Here is a 20,510-nt window from a genome sequence, read left to right as displayed (position 1 = left end):
CCTCAGTTCCTGGTGACTTCAGTGAACTCTTTTTCCATATTCACCACAGGTGTAATTTGCAGAAGTTAAACCAATTAACGTAGTATTGATTAACAAATCTGGTTGATGAAGTACAGATGACTAGTAGCAAAAAGGATACAGCTGTGGTATTAGGACAATAAAACTGATAGTCCATCTTTAAAAAACAAAAATCTCAGCTTTGCTAGACTAGCTGCAGAATTCTGCAGGAAGACATAAACTTCTAGCTGCTGCTCTGTTTTCAGTCCTTCTGAGAAGCAAATTCCCATGGGTCCTCTTGATAATTTCTAAAACATTTTTGGTAAATAATAATCCGAGAACACATTTGAATTGCTAGGTAAAGCAGAGACAATGTTCTAATTACAGATGAAGCCTTAAAAACTTGTTACCACAAGGAGTAGTTCCTCAGAGAATAAATCTTAGACACCATCTATGAGTTGTTCTGGTGATATTTTTTTTTCAAGTCTGCCATTATTTGAAAGGGCACAGGGTGCCCACTTCTTGAGGTCTCGGTGCGTCTCTGTACTACACCTCCATACTTTCAAGTGACAGCATTGTAAGTGACTAACTATGCAAAAATCATTTTTTCCTCTCAAGTCACTTGAAGAGTCTGAGACAGAACCTAAAGCATACTTCTAACTTTCTCCACAGATTTTTCAGGATACATACTGTCACTTCCATCTTTCTTTGTTCCATCAAAAAGGGTGTTCTGACTCTGGAAACAGAATTCATTCATTCATATTCTGTTGAAAAGCTTAATTTCAAATGACTCTCAAAAAGAAACAGTGCATTTAAATACCTTGGCAATTTTTAAAAATGGTTTGTACAGTTATGCATCTGAAACTTATTTCAAAAAAATTTCAGAATCTGGTATAAATGCCAGAAGTGGATTCTTTCATTCACTGCTCTTGCAATGTAGCTTGGAACCCAAACAAAGAAGCGGTCCTGTAAACCCAGCTGATCAATACATAAGAGTATGTTAAAATTCTTTTGTTCTAAGAACTGTTTTAAGATGATTTTCACTTTCTGCAGAAATATAATTTTTAAAAAGAATCTTGTGATAAATTTCTTCTATATCTGGAATACTTCATGCTTTTCAACTTCTTATTTCTCTCCAGAAGATAAAGTATAAATATCTAATATTCAGTCTTTCATTATATTCCTCATCTCCAGACATTTTCCCCCAGAATATATTGCATTTAACAGTGAAATTGGAGGGGGTAAAAAAAAGCCGTGCTCTTTTTCATCTTCTTAGTCTTTAAAAAAAGATGTAGGTGGCCTTTCTTCAGATAATAGATGTTCTTTTTGCTGTGCTGTGCAAGTTTCAGTGGTCTGAAGAGTCCTGTTGGTCTGAACAGAAATGTTAGATGGGTGAGATTTGGCCTGCAGGCTATATCTTGTCCATCTCCGTGCTAGGTCATTGTAAGTCGCTTTCCAACACAACTCTTCAGCAAGACCATTTCCAAAGGGTTTTACAAGGAGGAAGGAGAAAAATTATTGTCCTTGGCTTCTGACCATAGGAGAAGAAGCGATGGGCTTAAATTGCAGCAAGGAAGGTTTAGATTGGACATTAGGAAAAAATTCCTCTCAGAGTGGTTAATTACTGGAATAAATTGCTTAGGGTGGTTGTAGAATCTCCATCACTGGAGATATTTAAGAATAAGTTAGATAAATATCTAACAGGGATGATATAGATGGTGCTTGATCCAGCGCCTCATTAGTATTCTTCTATTTGGCCATTATCATGGCCATTTCGAAGTTTTCACTAAGTATAGAGATAGCCAAAGAGGAATAAAGGGAGGAAACCAAATTATAGAGGCAATCAATAGAGCCTGATGTCAGGAGACCCCTACTTATCACCAGAGATGCCTCCTGAAAACATCTAAGACTGAACCGGGGAAGGAAGAGTCCCAAGTTAAGAGGCTGCTTAGCTTGTGAAGGATATGATTAAAAAAGCTGTCAAGCATAAGAATTTACGTTAGGAAGCTTGTTACATGCATTCGGCTTAACTGGCGTGTTTTATTTATTTTGACTTAGTAACTTTGGTCTGTCTCTTTTCACTTGCAAGCATTTAAATGCTACTTTTTATACTTCATAAAAACACTTTTTTGTTTATTATCAAGACTAATGTAAATAGTTGTTACCTGGGTGGGAGCAACCACTCTGCATATCTCTCTTTAATTGATTGAAGAGGGCTGACTTTGTGTAAAAGTTTTACACAGAGAAAGCTCATAGAGTAAAACTGATTTAAGGTTTTGGTCGCTTTAGGGAGTTGGTTTCCTGGATGCTGCCAATGGCCCCATCACGGAGTTCTCACAGAATTGAGCTGGTTCAGTGTCTGCATTGCTCTGCTCGGGGGCTGTTAACACCAGCTCTGTGTCTTTGCTGGGAGAGACCAGAGCTTTTGGTCCAGCAAGACTGGGTGGTGGGGTGCCCCAGAGTGCAAGAAGGTGGGTTCAGGGATACTAGCACACCAGGTGTCAGCCCCAAGGTGACTTCTATGATTCAGCCCATCATACTTACCCCTCATAAGCTTTCTGCACTGCAGAAAGATTACACTGTAGGAATGAACAGCTAAAGAACAACCAAAATATGCATGCATGCACTTTATCTGGGGCAAACTTTTGTCTATATTCCCTTTTAAATTAAAACTTCAGATATGGACAGGACATGTTTTTTCTGACTATAAGTTTACATAGTATTTAGGATGTAGTAAGGCACTTGACAAACAGAGATCCCTCCTCCAGCAATTTAGTGCCTCCCACTAATTTTATGGCTAATTGAACACAGGTGGTGAATATACAGTTGAGCTGTGTCTACACTAGCCCCTCCCTTTCGGAAGGGACATGGTAATGAGTGAGGTCATAAGATGCTAATGAGGCGCTGCCATGACTATGCAGTGCCTCATTAGCATAATGGTGGCAGCGGCGATTTGAAAGTGCTGCTTTCAAATCGCGCACTGCGAGTATAGACAGCGTTAGGAAGAAGGGGCTTTCAAAGTCCACAGGGTCCTTTCAAAAGGCCCCCCCTCTACATAGGCGGCGCACGATTCGAAAGCGGCACTTTTGAATCGCTGTGACTGCCATTATGCTAATGGATGCTGCATACTCATGACAGCACCTCATTAGCATCTTCCGACCTCACTATTACCACGCGGAAGGGGCTAGTGTAGACAGAGCTTTAAGGTTTATTTAAGATCTACCCAGCTAACAAATTTCATAACAATGGCAAATCCTTTTGGATCAAGTGTCATATGGTGACATTTCTTCAAAGACTGCAATTACAGCACGCACAGATGTGCATGTAAACAAATGACTGTATTCATTAGGGAAGCAACTATTTAGATTTGTTCCAGTTGGGGTCTGCCTTCTGTGCATGGGAGGGGAGTACCCCAAAGACCAGAACTACGACCCCTGGGATCAGCCAGCTAGAATGAGTATTTTTCATAAGTATTAGAGAGGTAGCCGTGTTAGTCTGTAGCTTTGAGAACAACAAGAAGTCTTGTGGCACCTTATAGACTAACATATTTTGGAGCATAAGCTTTCATGGGCAAAGACCCGCTTCGTCAGATGCATTTTTCGTAAGAGACTTTAAGAACTTTTTTATCTTCGGTGGGGAGGGCGGAGGAAAGAGATTGTTCCTTAATAGCTTCTGAAATTAATGGATCTGTGCAGGAGGTCTAAGCTGTGATTGAAGTGTTGTAAAACGTGGATTTTTGTAGTGAAAAATATCGGACGCTAAGTGGAATGAGCTCACAATCCGAATTTCCTGTGTTGGTTCTGCGTAGTGCCCCCTTTGAAATGAGATGCCCCTTTTGAAATGGTAGTAGGCCTCACCCGCCCTGACTGAGTTAACCTCGTTATCTCCGGCCTTGCTCTGGCCTGCCTATTTATACCTGCCTCTGCAAATTTCCACTACCTGCATCTGATGAAGTGGGTCTTTGCCCACGAAAGCTTAGGCTCCTACATTTCTGTTAGTCTATAAGGTGTCACAGGATTCCTCGTTGCTTTTGCAGATCCAGACTAACACGGCTACCCATCTGATACTTGACTTTTGAAATACGAGAGAGAGAGAGAGTGTGTGCGTGCGCGCATTTATATATAAAATTTCTTCAAATTTTGCAAGATTCACAGAGCTTCATCTGAATTTAAAATAACTAGAATGTACAATCATCACATCAGACGATTTTCCATTTGCATCTGAGGTGTGATGGGGGGAAAAAAAGAACTTTGGTATATGAAAGTAGGATTTAATCCTCCCTCTAGTGTTTGTGCCTTCTGTAAAGTAGTTGTTTTCAAAAATTGTTTTGCAGAACTCGAAGTCCTACATGAATGGTACAAATAAATTCAGAATCCAGAAGCCAACCTTAAATCTAAAAGAAACCAAAAAACTTCAGGTAAAATGAAATGTGTTAACTTAAAATTGTATCTAAAGTTTTTGTAAGCTCGGGTAGAATCTTTACAATGAAAATGGCTTTACCCAGGAATATGTTTAAATATGCTGGAGATCTTATAGGAAGAATATATTTCAACTTAATGTAAAACAATATTTTGGGGGAGATTTTTCAAAAACACAAAAGGCCACTAGGTGACTGACTGCCATTTACACATATGCATTTTTTCTTAATTTCTCCTGCATTGTGGTATTTCCTATTTTTTTTGTTTTGTTTCTTGTTTGATTACTCATTCTAAAAAATAATGGCATATTTCACAGTTTCTGTGCCCTATTGTCCTTGCCTACAAAACTGTTTGCATCATTTCTGGGGAACATTTTTGAAGTGAACACTTAATTTTAAATGAATGGCAGGAGCAGTGAGAAAGTAACGTGAGTAGAATTCACATCAGTGATGGGGGAGGAGCACAAACCAATGGCCTAGTTCCAAACCATCCCCAAATATGGGAGATCTTCACCCTAACATTGACCTCATACATCCTGACATTGTGGTTGTGACCTGTGTCTGCAATAATTGGATCCCTGAGTTTCGTGCAGGGCATCAGAATTCCTGAGCTCTTAGAGTAATGTGCTCTACAATGCAAGGCACAAGTAGCCAAAACATTGGTGCCTTTCACTCTGCATTCCTTTGTTTACTAAATACTCTGCATATGATTTATTACAAGAGAATGTATTTGATTATTTTCTAGTGAGTAGAAGAGAGACCATCATAGTAAGGGACAACACAGTTGGTTTTGTTTCTTTGGCTTTGTTTACTCTGTGCCCTTAACTCAAAATAAGATGCGCAATTTGTGCTGTGCAAATTGTGTATCCTATTTTGAGTCAATTTCTAAACAGGCTAGACGGTGCCAAATTTCGAAATACTGCACTATTTCGAGGCATCCCTTACTCCTCCTGCAATGACTGGTAGAGAGATGCTGAAATAGTGTATCCGGTATTTTGAAAAATATTTTGAAATAGTGGTCGTATTTCCTAGACGCGGAATTGTTATTGTTGGAGTACAGATTAACTGGCTAACCTCTCTGTTACTATTCAACACAGTTGGTTACGTGTGTGCATCATAGGTAACCCTTTGGGGGTTTGGAATTCAGCATGGAAATTGAACACTCAGGTTTCGGGGCAATGTTCCCTCTAATCTTCTTCCATCCATGTGCAGATTATTTTGATCCATGGGCAAAATAAATTTTTATGTGCAATGAAGCTCGTGCAAATGTGCACTGCCAAAATGAACACAAAACCTAGCTGTGGGAACTCTTTTAATCATCTGGGTGGCATTTGAATTTCTCCTGAGTGGCCACCAAAGCACACAGCTTACAGGGAACTCTGTCTGGGAGCACCTCTTCTTACCCTCCATTGTGAGATGGCCTCCCTTAAAAAGGAACAGTTATTCTCTCTCCCCATTTTACATTCGTATTCATAGAACTTTGAAGGCCCTTTGCGTGCAAAACCAATCCTTTTGAACATGAGAACTGAGTGCGATCTTACCTAGATAACATTTAGCCCATCCTGTGTTATCTTCATGATATTGAACTATGGGAAATTTCATTTCCTTGGCAAAGTACAGCTCTGAACACCACCTGAGCACCATTTTACAAAGATTTTCTACAGATGGTTGTTTGGTTGCTTGTTTGTCATGTAGGCGGTTTTTTTTTAATGATCATATTCTTCTAATTCTTTACAGGGAGAAACATATAAAAAAATACATACCTGGGCGAATACTGCCAAAAATTCTGAGATTATTCATTCTTAAACAAACTGCTTACACTGGGTTTACTACTCTGCAGGCCAATGAGTTTACCTGCAGGAATGTTCTTGGAAACAGACTCTTAATCTATTAAAGGTTATTGACAAGAGTGCACATCTCATATTTACAAATGTACAATGGTATTTAAACTAAAAACCTGATTCTGGATTTGCCCCTTCAGAGAAGAGAAGTATTCCTTGTGACCAGAATAAAACAAAAATCCTTATTTCATTTCATAATGTTTTGACTCTAATCACTGGTTTTTACATATTCCCATGGTAAAAATGTCTACCAGGACTAATTTTTTCTCTCGCCCCAAAATACAGTTTCAATGGCAAAATCATATTTTTAGGTAGGAAAACTTTCCGCACATGAAACTTCAACCAATTTTACATGTCACCTATAGGGTCAATCAAAATTAACCAAACCATTCCGAACTAAATATATTCACTGTCTAAATGAGCTGCTTGAGTACAACATACAGCCCAGATGTTATTTGCCAGTATTATGCACTGAATAATTTTAAAATATCGGCAACAGTCTTGAATTTCATAAGCTGGTTTTAGACAATTCAAAAACACAAAGAGCTGAAACTTGAAAATAAACCATTGGCTATAATTTGCTCTACTAGCTCTAATAACAGCTCTTGCTAATTGGCACTCTTGTTGTCATTCTGTGTGGAGAGGCTATAGACTGAATGGATAAGGTGACTTCATCCTTTCACCCGGAGAGATGTTATTTCTTGATCGTGACAAGGGCACACTGGCTGAGCATCAGTATTCGGGTTCTTGGTGTCAAATCTATCAGAGATAATGTACATTTTCTTTGCCATGTGTGTTAATTGTTCGTGATAGTGAGAAATACCCAGGCAGAAATGCTCTTTCTCTTTTTGAGACATTGCCCTTTCCCCCTGAAGTTGAGGATATCTAATCTTGCACCTGTAAATCTGGAAGTGAATATTTATTTTACAGTGAGTGCACTATAGTAGTATGCCATTCATTTTAACTAAAGCTACACGAAGATTACCGTAGTTCTGCTTCTTGCTGCCTAAACGAGCAGCAGTTTGAGAGCTACTCAATTCCTAGCATAATAGATGGGCTGCTCTTACTGACTCTTAGTTCATCGCTCTGAACACCATAAAAAGAAAAATTAATGTTCCCTGTATGCAATAAATAAAAACAGGTTGCGTTTCTAGATACGCAACCTGAATACCCACCCTTCCTGTACCTTATCTGTCATGTCAGGTTGCCCTCTAAAATTAGACAGTATTAAGCAAGAATAAATCCTTCCCCAGAGCCCAGAACTGTACCTTATTTCAGTTCGCTCTTGCTGACAAAACCTGAAAAGTATTTTCTGCCATTCGCAAATTGCTTTTTCCTTAATAAGCAACTGAACTTTGTGGCAGTGTTACATATTGCCAACTTGAATTGTGGAGAAAGATGATGTGCATTGGTAACTTCCTCTTCAGAATGATCAGGTCTTTGCTGTAATAAGCTTAGAGTCCATGAGCGGCGTTTACTAAGACAATTCCAATCAGTCTATTGTGTTTATGAATCATGCAGGGTTTACTTTGTCCTTATTCAAGCAAAGCTCCTGTGGAAGTCAGCAAGAAGCTCTCCTGAATAAAGACTAAAAAAGGTTTTGCCCAATGTTTTTATTTTGTGTTTTGGGATTGACAGCTTGAATTGCAAATGTTAAAATTGAGTATCACCAGTGTTTCAGTTATTCAGAGATTTAAAAATAGAATTGTTTTCTGTTGATTTGTTGCCATTTTAAGTAAAGCAAATATATAAATAGTTATTTCTAAATCACTCAACAGAAAATATCATTTTCAAATCTGTTCCATCATTTTTAAGCTGTAACGTCGGCTCTCCATAGCCGCGTCTACATGTGCCGGCTACTTCGAAGTAGCTGTGCCAACTTCGAAATAGCGCCCACTACGGCTACACGTGGCGAGCGCTATTTTGAAGTTGAAATCGACATAAGGCGGTGAGACGTCAAAGTCGCTATCCTCATGAGGAGATGGGAATAGCGCCCTACTTCGACGTTGAACGTCTAAGTAGGGCACATGTAGCCGATCCGTGTCCCGCAACATTGAAATAGCAGGGTCCGCCATGGCGGCCATCAGCTGAGGGGTTGAGAGACGCTCTTTCCAGCCCCTGCGGGGCTCTATGGTCAGCGTGTGCAGCAGCCCTTAGCCCAGGGCTTCTGGCTGCTGCTGCTGCAGCTGGGGATCCATGCTGCATGCACAGGGTCTGCAACCAGTTGTTGGCTCTGTGGATCTTGTGCTGTTTAGTGCAAGTGTGTCTGGGAGGGGCCCTTTAAGGGAGCGGCTTGCTGTTGAGTCTGCCCTGTGACCCTGTCTGCAGCTGTTCCTTGCACCCTTATTTCAATGTGGGCCGCTTTGGTGTGTAGACGCTCCCTTGCAGCGCCTACTTTGATGTAGTGCTGCCCAACGTCGACGTTCAACGTCGACGGCACCAGCCCTGGAGGACGTGTAGATGTTATTTATCAAAATAGCTTATTTCAATGTCGCTACATCGAAATAAGCTATTTCGATGTAGCATTCACGTGTAGACGTAGCTCATGTCAGTTAGTTTTCCATCAACCCCCCAAGAGCAGGCAGTGGAATAATATGCCATTTTACTTTTCCAAGTCTAAATTCAAATTAATATGGTAGTATTAAGGTTTTCACCAAGATTTAATACAAATACATGTGTGATCAGAGAAGGGTGAACATACATTAAAATCCTCTTGCAGCTAAGAAGAGGTGAACTGTTAAGTCATCTTAAAGTGTGACAGAGCCACAGGATTCTGGTGAAATACTAGGTTGCTACAATTACTTGAGAGGTTCAACCTGGACTAGGTCAGCACCCTCGGGACCCGACTGGTGCTAAACTAGAGAATTTGCTGGCCTGTGGGAGGACAATATTATATCACAGCATTACCAACATTTCCACTGCTTTCTGGGGTACATTAGGTCTAAATAACAGCACAGAATCCTGAGCACCAGGTCTGGTGGTTGTAAACAAACTCTATGGGACCACAGGAAACTTGGCCACACTCATGGTAAGTGAATATCTGGCTAACTAAAATCACAGTGGATTACAGATGTTGCCAGATGAGTGTGTCATACTAGAGGATTCAATCTGTACCTATCACTGTTCACAAGCTGGCAAAGTAGTTTTCATAGCCCGTGAAAGCTTTGTATCCAAAATTTCTGCAGCCACATATAGTGGGAATCAAATTCTCCTTCCTTTCTTCAGGGACACGTCATTTCCCACTGCCATGGAGTCTCCACCTCTCTTACCCATGTAATGCGTGAGACAGTTTAAGTTCTCAGGCAGCTCTCTGTACTCCACTGTACAGGAACAGGCTCCTGTTGCACTCAGTCACCACCTCACTTCACCCAGCCACTCAGCGGTGTGACAGATGCTCCACATTGCAACACCAGTCACCGAAATGGCCTTGCCACTACTACTGCTTGGGTACAGAGGAGAGGCCAGGTCAAAGTTCAGTGGCAATGCCACCGCACATCTGGAATGCTGGGCCAGAGACCATTCTGTCAGCCACTGTATTGGCGTCATATAGGACACAGCTGCTTAAAAGTGATGGGTTGAGCCAGGGCAGCCACGGGGGCAAGTGGGGGAGAGGATGGGTGCAGCTGCCCTGGGACTTAGCTGTTTAAAAGGGCACGGGTCTCCTAACTGTTGTCACAGCTACTACAACAGCAGTGGCTGGAGCCTCTCTTCCCACCCCCAAAGGAAGAGGCTTCCCACCCCCTTCAAGGGTCCCAGAGCTGAGGTACTTCCACTGCTCCCATCCACCACCCAGGGACTTGCAAAATCTGGGTAGGTGCAAAAAGTGGAAGGGTGAGGGGGAAATCTGCTCTCAGTTTCTCCTCTTAATTGATGCCACTGTTGTTGAAGTCAGGTGAAGTAAGGGCAGAATCTAATCCTTCAGTAATACTGATATAATTTCCAGGTGTCACGGCCTGAAGAAATAAAACTGATAAACAGGTGGCGAATAAAACAAATCTATGACTCTTTTAAAACCTAAGCGTATTCGATACATACCTGAATAGTAAAAATGATCTCTACTTAAAATGATGAACGTGAAGACACAAGGGACAGAAATTCTGAAAAATCAGCTCAATATTTGTATGGAAGCCAGGTAATGTCAGTGTTGCCTTCAGTATGTTACCAAGAAATGTTTTCAACTGCAATTAGAGAGCCCAAATGCGGTGAATGGAGAGAAATCATTGAAAAGTAAAAGAAAAGTAAGAATTTCCAAATCGCTGGCATCCATTGAAGGCATGCTCTGGTGTGTAATGGTTTTGCAGTGTGACATCTGCTCCTATATGTACACAGTCCTAAACAATAGTGTTTTTTCACTCAAACCCTTAAACCCTCATATAAACAGAATTTCAGAATCAGTGAATCACTTTCCGTAGTACAAGTTGAGTCATAAGACATGTGAATTACTAGGTTGTCTGAAACATTTATTTTAATGCATTTACTTTTCTTCTTGTGGTGGTGGTGGAAAACTGTATGTAGGACCCAGCGATGCGGTGTTTGCTTCCTGAAAGAGAGAACTGCACGGTGCCGCTGAACCATAACGCTGCAGTCAGTGGTGAAGGTGGAACTACAATGTCAGCTATAAGCTTCATCGGTGCTTTGCGAATACCTGTGAGCATATGCATTAGTCTTCTCCATTTTGATGTGACTTGGCTTGTACCCTAGAAGGTTCTGATTTTTATACAATTGATATGAAGTGGATGAAGTGGGTTTTTTTCATCTAGAAACTAGTATTCTAATCAATCATATTGAATTTTGACTGGACGTTGGGAATTGGCAGGTTTTTTCCTATACAACAGAGGTCAGCAAACTTTTTGAGGAGGATGGCTGAAACCTGAACTTTTGACCTCTATGTACAGGCCAAGTCCTACTTGTCCTACAACAGTCCTACTTACAAGCTCTTCATTAATAAGTAAATTAAGATGCAGAGCTTTACTGTTCGGGTGGTGGTGGGTACCATTTACTGGTCTTATGTTAACCCACAAGCGGCATGGTTTTGAGCAAGCTCCTGGCTGCATGTGGGGAGAAGAGGTGGGGCTGAGCTCCTGCCTTGCATGTGGATGAAAATCGACTAATGTGCCACTCTTGGTACCCATGCCAGGGGGTTGCTGACCCCTGATACACAACAAAGTGGCTGTCCTGTTGAGGAGAAAATACTGAAGACAGGAACATTTGGCTCAACTAAGCAAGCTGAATAACTTAATAAATTGCTTATTTATAGAATTTACAAACCTTCAGAAACTAGTGAGTGCAAATTGGTCCTGTGTAGTATTGAGATGTGTAACTGGCATTCACATCCCTCATAACCCAGGGGCTGGATGACATGGCAGTAAACCCTCGGTATAACGAACTAATGGTGGGGAGGAGTGTCCATTAAAACTGAAAGTTCGTTATATCGAGGGCTTACTCTGAGGGTTTGTTCCTCTGGCTCCCAGCCACGCACACTTTGTCCTGAGAGAGGCAGCTCCTTAGGCTCCAAGCTGCCCACACTCGGGGTGGAGCATGGCAGCTCCTCTGGCTCTGACCCTCCACTGCTGCTGTGTCCTCCCGGCCCTGGCTGGGATCACCACCGCAGATCTCGCTCGCGGGTGTGCGGGGGAGGGGGTGGCTCACAGGGGCGGCAGTTCTTCAAGCCGCAGCCAAGCACCCCCCAACTGCAGTGGTTCCAGGTACAGCCAGGGACCCTGTTTCCTATCTACATCTTCTGTAAAGTCGGGATTGTGTTCTACCTTGGTGTAAAGAGGCTAACCTCACAGAAGTCACTACAGTTATACCTATAGGACCCAAAGGTCAGGGAGTGGGTAACAAGAACAGGTTTATTTGGCTGTCAGATACACTTCAGCACTCTTTTTATAAAAAACGTAATCTTACATAGACTTTTTAGTTAAGGCAATGGGTAAAAGAATCCTGAGACTTGTATGATGAATGGGTATCCATTTTATCAGGGCTTAGTCCTACTTAAGTAACTTTTTGAGACCAGGTACCACATGAGCTGTTTGGATTTTTGAAGGGATAAGTATCATTGGTGAAATCCTGGACTAAACTGGCAATAGGAAGACAGCCCAGGTCCCAAAAACATGCACCCACATCCGTTCTATGAAGGGGAAGATATATGTAACATGACAGAAGATCACAGTGAATCTCTGAGGTGATGGTAACCTTCATCTGTCCTTACTAGAATTCTGGTTTTGGTTAGGTCAGTACAGTTTCATAGAGAAATATGCAAGTAGAATACTGCAATTTGTTTTGATCACAAGTTTCATGCTTCCAGAACTGAGTGCCTCGAGAGAAATTCCCGAGACAGAAAGGCTTAGGATGCCACTGGAGATTGCTTGCACGGTCTGGTTTTAACAAAATCAGAGAAACGTCAATAATTCATGTCTTGGTACTAATCTTCTTTTCTTCTTTCCTCTTTTTAGGGGGTCATAGAATTCTCTCTCTGTTTGTTGTTTGCTAAACTGGTCAGTTACACTTTCCTTTTCTGGCTTCCACTCTATATCACAAATGTCGGTAAGTATCTGTGATAGGAAAACAAGAGTTCAGTTGGTATCATGAACTGTGATGAAATAAAACGAAAATAAACATACTACTTTTGTGTTGAGCTACGGTTGCCCTAGTAACATTGAAAAACTGCTATTTATTATGCATGTCAATGACCCATACTGAGAATTAAGAGTTACTTAATTCTCAATATGGGTCATTGACATACATAATAAACAGCAGTTTTTCAAATATTATCTTGCAAATATTATCTGATTTCTGCCTGAAAATTTCAAGTCTAGATGATGTCTTTTGAGAAGAAGCCAATATATTTCATTAAGATGCCCTGTATATCATGCATTTATAATAGTGCCTTACATCCTGAAAGATTTCAAAGAGCTTAATAAGATGCACAACAGAATGACATCACTATTTTTTGTTTTACCAGATCATCACTAGCATTGTTCTTTGTACAGAGCATAGAGGATGAGTGTTCCTTGTCCTGAGATGATCGTAGTCTTTGGGTTATCCTTTGACTTTTAAATCCATGGCCTCATGACCAGCATGGACCAGCAGAATACCTGAAGGGAAGGGCATGTGGGAGGGTCAAACACTACGTCTTTTGCCAGGGCGCAGTATGTTCTCCTAGTAACCAGTATTTCTGCAGTAATAGGTTGATGAAGGGATTGGGTTTTCTAATACATTTTGTGTGTCAAAAGAATAGAATTAGATTTATTATATAAACATTAGGGGCATTAGATAGCTGACTTTCTTGGGTGCTTTTGAATATCCCCACCCCTCCCATAGTGTAATATTGCACGGAGGCCTATTATGCTAGGTGCTGTGCAAACACGTACAAAGATATGATCCTTGCTGCATATAGTTTATAATCTATTTGCAGAGCTGTCCCTCTGCATGATGGGGAGTTCAGGGAGGCATTCCACTTCCCTCTGCTCCAGGTAGGGTAGTGCACCTTGGCACTGTGCCTTACTCTAGGTTGCATTTAACCAATGCAATCTAGCCCGTCATTGATACTAGTCACTTAAGTAAGGGCTTCAGGATTAGACTCTCTCTGTGGCCTTAATTTCTACCAAGATGTTTCTGAGACAAAGCAGCATTACTTATTGGCACTTGTTAGTAGTGTGATGCTCTGATTATTTTTAAGACTGTTTCTCATAAGGGAGAAAATTCTTAGGCCTGTTGTACTGCTTTTACCCTTCTGGTTGTTCAAGTACTATGAACTCTGTGCGGGCAGGCACAGATTTATCCATATAAAAATATTTATGCCAGGAGAGCTAACTCTTGTAAATAAGCCATTCTGGTGTAAGACATCTTTATAGAAGTATAATTGCACCCACATTAAGTTTTCTTAGTTGTAACTAGAAAGGTAAAAAGTTCACAATACAGTTATCTCTTTCACACCTGGCAGCCCTGGGACCAGGAGGTTGTCAGATAGTCAAATATTCTGGATAACAGCCAGGGATACATAGCAATTCATAACACTAAATGAAAACAAGTGTAGCTATTAAGAAGCAAGCAGAAATGTATGCAGAGTGCTTTGTTTACCAACACCGGTAGTATTGTACGCTGTAAACTTATACTGTATTACCTGTATTTATTTGTATTTACTCTCACTGTACTGTACTTATGGAAGACGTAACTAAAATTTACTGATGGTTAAAATGCCAGTCATTTGAGAGTTCCGAATGATAGAATGACGGATATGAAGGAGTTAACTTACGTGTACTAGCTAACATATTATTCTGGGTCAGAGGCTGTCTGAGGGCCAGGCTTTCCATGTGGATCTGAATAAAATGAAGGTATTTCTTGTAGTTTTGAAGTGAGAGGCTGTTCTAATCAGACTTATTCTGTTTTTATTGTTAGAGCATCTTGATGCAAAAAGAGCTGGCGATCTTTCCACGTTGTTTGATGTGGGTGGAATCTTTGGTAAGTTTAACACCCTAGTTTTAATCAGGCCTAGTTTAGAAAACCTGAAACACACATAACTGCTGTGTTTTACTCTTTTACAAGGAAACTGGGCTTTCATCTTGCAACCCTCAGAAAAGGTCGAAACTTGGCTCTGGTGGGAGCAGGATGGCACTCTTTTATAGTTGAATCCTATGACACGTGACCAGCCTTAGTAGTGGCTCTACAGCACTGAATCCGTATCCCTTATGTGATCCTAGTGCATGAAAGATTGGAGGATCCATACATCATAGAAGGCTCTAGCTCTGTCACTTTACCTATCTCCTCCCCTCTCTGTCACCACACCACTACACCAAAAATGTTCTCTGTCCTCACCCTTGTGTGCCAGAACCACACCAGTTTTGCAGTTCCTCTGTACCCTCAATATACCACAGAAGGGGTCTCCATGCCAGTTGCATGGAAGGCAGTGGTTGGGCTGAGGTGGGGGAGATTTTACTGCATCCAGAGTTATGCAGTGACCCCAAATGCTGTGCAAGTGACAGAAAGGAATTGCAGACATTGCTGCAGCATGGCCCTGATTTTCACCTGCACCATTCCTCTGCATTCAAGCTCTGTGCAAGAGATGTGAACCTCATGCCATGCAATTGAAAGCAAGCTAGGAAGGTACATCTCAGTGTTACAGAGAGTACACCAGCATAGCTAGCGCAACCTTGTCTCCCTGTCTGAAATATGGGGCAAGGAGCTATGGGGAGGAGGGGTGTCTCCTCCCAGCAGTGCCATGCCCTGGAAAAGCGGCAGCTGCGAGCGGTCCCCCTCCCAGAACCCCAGGGAAGCGGTGGCCACAGGTGCTTGCCACCTGGAGCCCAGGGAAGTGGCAGCTGTGGGCACTCCCACCCCCACCCTCAGCCCCCGAGGGCCTAAATACGGGACAGTTCGTCCCTTTTAACAAATAAGTCATGGTGCCTTTTTGGCGTCCCGAATATGGGACAGTCCCACCCAGTACAAGATGGTTGGTCACCCTAAGCATAGCTGCATTGCGTTGGGTGACATAACCCCACAGTGGAGAAGAGTGGTGGGCAATTAGTGGCCTGTGGGCTGGATGTAGGTTACCAGGGTTAGCCCCTGGTGGGCCACTGGATGGTTTATTTACCTGCACGTGTGCAGGTGTGGCCTTCGTTTGCGGTTCCAGGCAAATGGGAGCTGTGAGAAGCAATGGTGTAGTCTGCACCGCATCTTCCTTTGGCCAGGAACTCCAGACTGCAGCAAATGGGAGCTGTGAGAATCTCTACCCAGGGCTCTGCAGGTAAATAAAACATCTGGTGGCCCGCCAGGGACTAACCTTCGCGAACTGCATCTGGCCCTTGGATTACTTACTGCCTACCCCAGTGCAGAAGCATCTATCGCCCTCTGCCTTACTTCACCTTGAGCAATAGTAGCTATATCCACAGACACATTGTTCCATTGACATAGCCACGTCTGCGCTGGGGGTTATGTCAGTCAGATGTGGGTTGTCTCACGTTTCCTGACCAGCACAGCTAGGCTGATCTTTATGTGTAGACCAAGCTCGTGGGACCCAGAAGAACAGAGATTTTCTTCAGCAGTCTAAACAAATCTCGTTCTGCTACAAATTCAAGACACCAACATAGCTAGTTATAGAGCTTGAAGAAGGCCCAAGTGTGTCTCTGGGATACAGCAAAATGCCCTCTTGTGTGTAAGAGTTTCCCTTTGAAATAGAGAGGAGTAGGAAAGGGGCAGCAGAGTTTAGAAGAGTTGAGAAAACCCAAAGTGCACTTGAAAAATTATTGCAAGGGGCCGTAATTACAACGGGGTGAAGGGAATAGGAAAGAGCACTTCAAAAGTATTGGAGAGGTAGCCGTGTTAGTCTGTAGCGTCGAGAACAACGAGAAGTCTTGTGGCACCTTATAGACTAACAGATATTTTGGCGCATAAGCTTTCGTGGGCAAAGACCTGCTTCATCAGATGCATCTGATATGCATCTGATATGCGCCAAAATATCTGTTAGTCTGTAAGGTGCCACAAGATTTCTCGTTGTTTTCAAAAGCATGTAGCTGTAGTTCGGGAGTTATTTCTCCTGCCCTCCAAACACTTGCCAGAGCGTTGACCCAAGGCAAGGATTTATTATTATTGTTTCATTTTATGTAGCAGTAGCACCCAGGAGCCCTTCTCATGAATTTAGAACCTCAGTGTGTGAGGCACTGTGGGAAAAGAAGTCCTGCTTTCCTAGAGAGCTTGCGATCTAGGTATAGGACAAGAGGCAACAAGAGGAGAGAGCCAGACAAAGCAGCACAAAGAGAGAAGAGAGAATCCCTTCCTGTATCCTTGCCAGGGTAGCCAAAGTATACTTCCAGTGTTAAACTGAAACCAGACAGACGGTGCCTTCTGGTGCAACCGACTGAGTGGTTTGTGGCTCAGTAAGTGCAGGTGACATGGTTTAATTCAGATGGGATACTAGGTTTATGATGATGGCGCTTTTGTCATGGTCAGACTGTAATGTCCTACATGTTGAAGCTAGGCTTATTCTTCTTCCAGAGGAGATGGAGGCTTTAATTCATTGGTTCAATTCCAGAAGCTGGTTTGACACAATTGTCTCCCGAAACAACACATGTCAAATGCTGGCGAGCCAATCAGTTAACAGCCCACTGCAGCCATACCCTAGATGGCCTCCAATTACATCATACTGCATGTACAGATGACTTCAGAAGGAGCCAATGAAGCAGACTGCAGTGCCTAAAAGTCTAATGCTATTCTAATGTAGCAGTCTTATGCTCTGTGTGTGTGTGATAATAGAGGTGTACCTTTAAAACAACAGCATTGGATTGCTGTAACTTTAGGGAAATCGATGTCCAATTATGCAGCGTAAACTGCCCATGAAATAATCTGCTTATTCTTCTTTGTCTTTTTCAGGTGGCATTTTGGCAGGCGTGATATCAGATAGACTGGAAAAAAGGGCTTCCACCTGTGGAATGATGTTACTACTAGCAGCACCTACTGTAAGATCTTTTCTCCCTGTCCTAGTGGTGACCTTTTCTATGATTATGAATGAAATGTTATCAGCATCTGCGTTAGCGATTTCTGCTTCTGATCATTCACCCCAGGATGTAAGCTGCTTTGAAAGTCTCAGCACGAGAGCCAACACAGAAGTTTGGGCTGGTTTTAATAAATGAAATATGCCATTCTTTGGCACATTATGTGCTACAGCAGTGGTTCTCAGTCTGGGATCTGGAGCCCTCCGGGGGCCCATGAGTCCCTATAGGGGGACTTGAAGTCCGGTGGCTGAAACTTGGGGCCCCAAGCCCAACCTCCTCTGCCCGCGGTAGGTGAGTGGTACAGGGCTGAAGCCAGCAGGCCCCCTACCTCCCCCAAAGCTGGGAGTGGTACATCACTGAAACCAAGAGGTCGCCTGCCCCTGCTGAAGCTGGGAGCTGCAGTGGGAGTCCCCTCTGCCCATACATAGCCCCTAGCTGACCCCTGCCAGTTTTTCACATGTTATGAGCTGACCTCCCCCTTTTGAGTTAAATTTTTTTGGTTGTGCCTCTCCACAGTCCAGACAGGCTGTGTGGTCTGCTGAGGTGAGTCAGTGGATGGATGTGACACTACCTGCCTGGGCCATACCATGTAGAGCTGGCTCGAGCCACACCAGCCCTTTTCCCCCTCCCTCCCCCAAATAAAAGTAAAATTATGCCTATGCCCAAGGTTGCCCCTCCCCAAGCTTGAAGCCCCAACCCCCCCAGCGTTGCCATGGAGTTTTAAAACATGTTGCGGTGGGGAGCAGGAGGTTCAGCCAGAAAAGGATGGAGAATCCCTGTGTTACAGGACACCATGACCCATCATCACAGTCTTCTGGCTTTGGCAGAACTCAAATTACTCAGTCATTCAATTTTGAGTCAGAATTGGGCAAGCAATTTGTCTTTTTGATTTTTGGAATATGCAGAACTTCGTGCCGTACTTAAGGTGAAAGTCTGACCGGTTAAAAAATCATGGTCATATAAATTGGCTGTCTGCGTGATTTCCATATCTGGGGACTCCAGCACCAAAATAGCAAACTAATAATCTTTGCATCACTTTCACATTGTAATATTTAAGACGATTTTTGTGTGTATGTGAGGAACACCTACAGTATTGGGAAGAGCAGGGGCCAAGACTTCCTTTCACTCAACTTCCATACAAGTTATGCTGGTGAAAATGTGAGATCAGAATCAAACCATTTTCTTCTGTTTTCACTACATAAGTGTTTATCCCTTACAGCTGTACATGTTCTCTGCAATCAGTAAAATGGGCCTGGAAGCCACTATAGGTGAGAAATTGAATTATATTCTGTCTGTTTTTGACTGAAGTTAGCTCACTTTTACTTTTTGTTCCATTCAGTGATTATTTTCCTGGGGAAAAAGTTTAGAAACACTTGCAGCTCACATTGAAGTCGGTTGGATTTCTGCTTAGTCTCTTTAGAAGCAAAAAACCATCCAGAGAAAAAGGGCCAGGTACAGAATTTTGTTAGCACAGTAATTTCATGTCAGGCTTTAGGAAAAATACTAGCATTAGAACTGGTCAAAGCATGGAAAACTTCTTTCACAACAATGTTGAATAATTCAAAGTTCTTTTTTATTTTTGGTGTTTCAGAGAGAAACAGGTTTTTCTCTATTCAGTATTTCATAAAAATGAAAAATTTTGGTTTAAATGTTTCATTTTTGCTTTAAGTTTCTCTTCTCTCTCTCTCTCTTCTCCTCACTTCCTCGTACATCCTTCGCTGCAGCTTCCCCCGCCACTCCCAAATGTCTCCTTTTTTATCCATTTCATAGCTGGTAAGGGGGAAGGAAGAAAACTAAGAGCCCCCGCCTGAAAAAAAGCAAAAACAAAAGCAAAAAAACTAAGGTGTTTTCACCAAAAAAATTCAGTTTTGAAAAAAAGGACACTTTTGAAGGGGGGAATATCCCTTTGTTTGACCAGCTCTGAATGACATCTTGCCAGACTGTACCCCTAGAACTGTCTGACGTAAAAGATGAGAGGAATGAGGTCTCTGTGTGGTCCTCCTTGCAGAGTTTCTCCCCCTTTGTTCTGTTGTAGAGAGATTTTCTTAGGGCCTGTCAGGCCTGGCAAATCCTCAAAGACATGTACTGCACAGCAGCCTGTATTTGCTCCCGAGAGTTTCCTATCAAATTCCCTGGTAGTCCCAGGATCTTTCATTGCCCTCCTGCCCCTGTGATTTCCCCTCTTAAATGAGGGTTTCCTTCCACTTGGAGACTTCTGCTAGAAAGCTAATGCCTCCTCCAAGCTGTGTGCCTACTTCTAAGGACTCCATGTGGGACTGGAAAGAGGATGATGCTCTGGGAAGGGAAGGATGGTGTCCCTCTTCCCAAGGATCAGCGATGATTAAAGAGCCCCTTGTAAACTTAAAAGGGATGCAGTCCAGACCTTTCCTGTGGATAAACTCACTTTGGTTTCTGCCTTCTGCCAACTACAAGAAGAGAGGAGTTGAAAGTTTTGTAGGTCTGCCACCAGAATGTAAAGGCCCTGTTGATCTTTGTAGACTCACTGTGGTAGGCCCTATATAGGTAAGATTCGTCTCCACTCAAAAGAGTTTACAGTCTAAAAGGCACAAGCAGCTGAAGAGTTGGGGATGGACACAGTCATGTTCTCCACTACGCTGGGAGCGAACACCCCTCTGTGCCTAACTCTGCCCATTACTGCTGGGTTGGCTTTCTCCTCCTTGGTTTTCCCTGGCACCCTTGTTAGCCATTTTGAAGCCAAATTGTACTTCCCAGAATTACCCTCCCCATAGTTGCTATCTATGTTTA

At 42.5% G+C, this 20,510-nt stretch overlaps 1 protein-coding gene across 1 annotated transcript in view; it reads left to right on the top strand.

Moving 5' to 3' along the window:
• SLC37A1 (solute carrier family 37 member 1) overlaps positions 1-20,510 on the top strand; it is a 62,958-nt gene that overhangs the window by 31,706 nt on the left and 10,742 nt on the right. Inside the window, exons 10-15 of the mRNA XM_074983412.1 lie at positions 4,331-4,414; positions 10,771-10,902; positions 12,711-12,801; positions 14,656-14,718; positions 17,623-17,708; positions 18,964-19,012. Coding sequence (XP_074839513.1) covers positions 4,331-4,414; positions 10,771-10,902; positions 12,711-12,801; positions 14,656-14,718; positions 17,623-17,708; positions 18,964-19,012 — 505 coding nt within the window. The remainder of the gene's footprint in view (positions 1-4,330; positions 4,415-10,770; positions 10,903-12,710; positions 12,802-14,655; positions 14,719-17,622; positions 17,709-18,963; positions 19,013-20,510) is intronic.

This window comes from Carettochelys insculpta, chromosome 1 (assembly GCF_033958435.1).
Source record: "Carettochelys insculpta isolate YL-2023 chromosome 1, ASM3395843v1, whole genome shotgun sequence".
Classification (NCBI taxonomy): Eukaryota; Metazoa; Chordata; order Testudines; family Carettochelyidae; genus Carettochelys; species Carettochelys insculpta.
The sequence above is the reverse complement of the archived record's forward strand: the minus strand, read 5'-3'. Positions and strand labels throughout refer to the sequence as shown.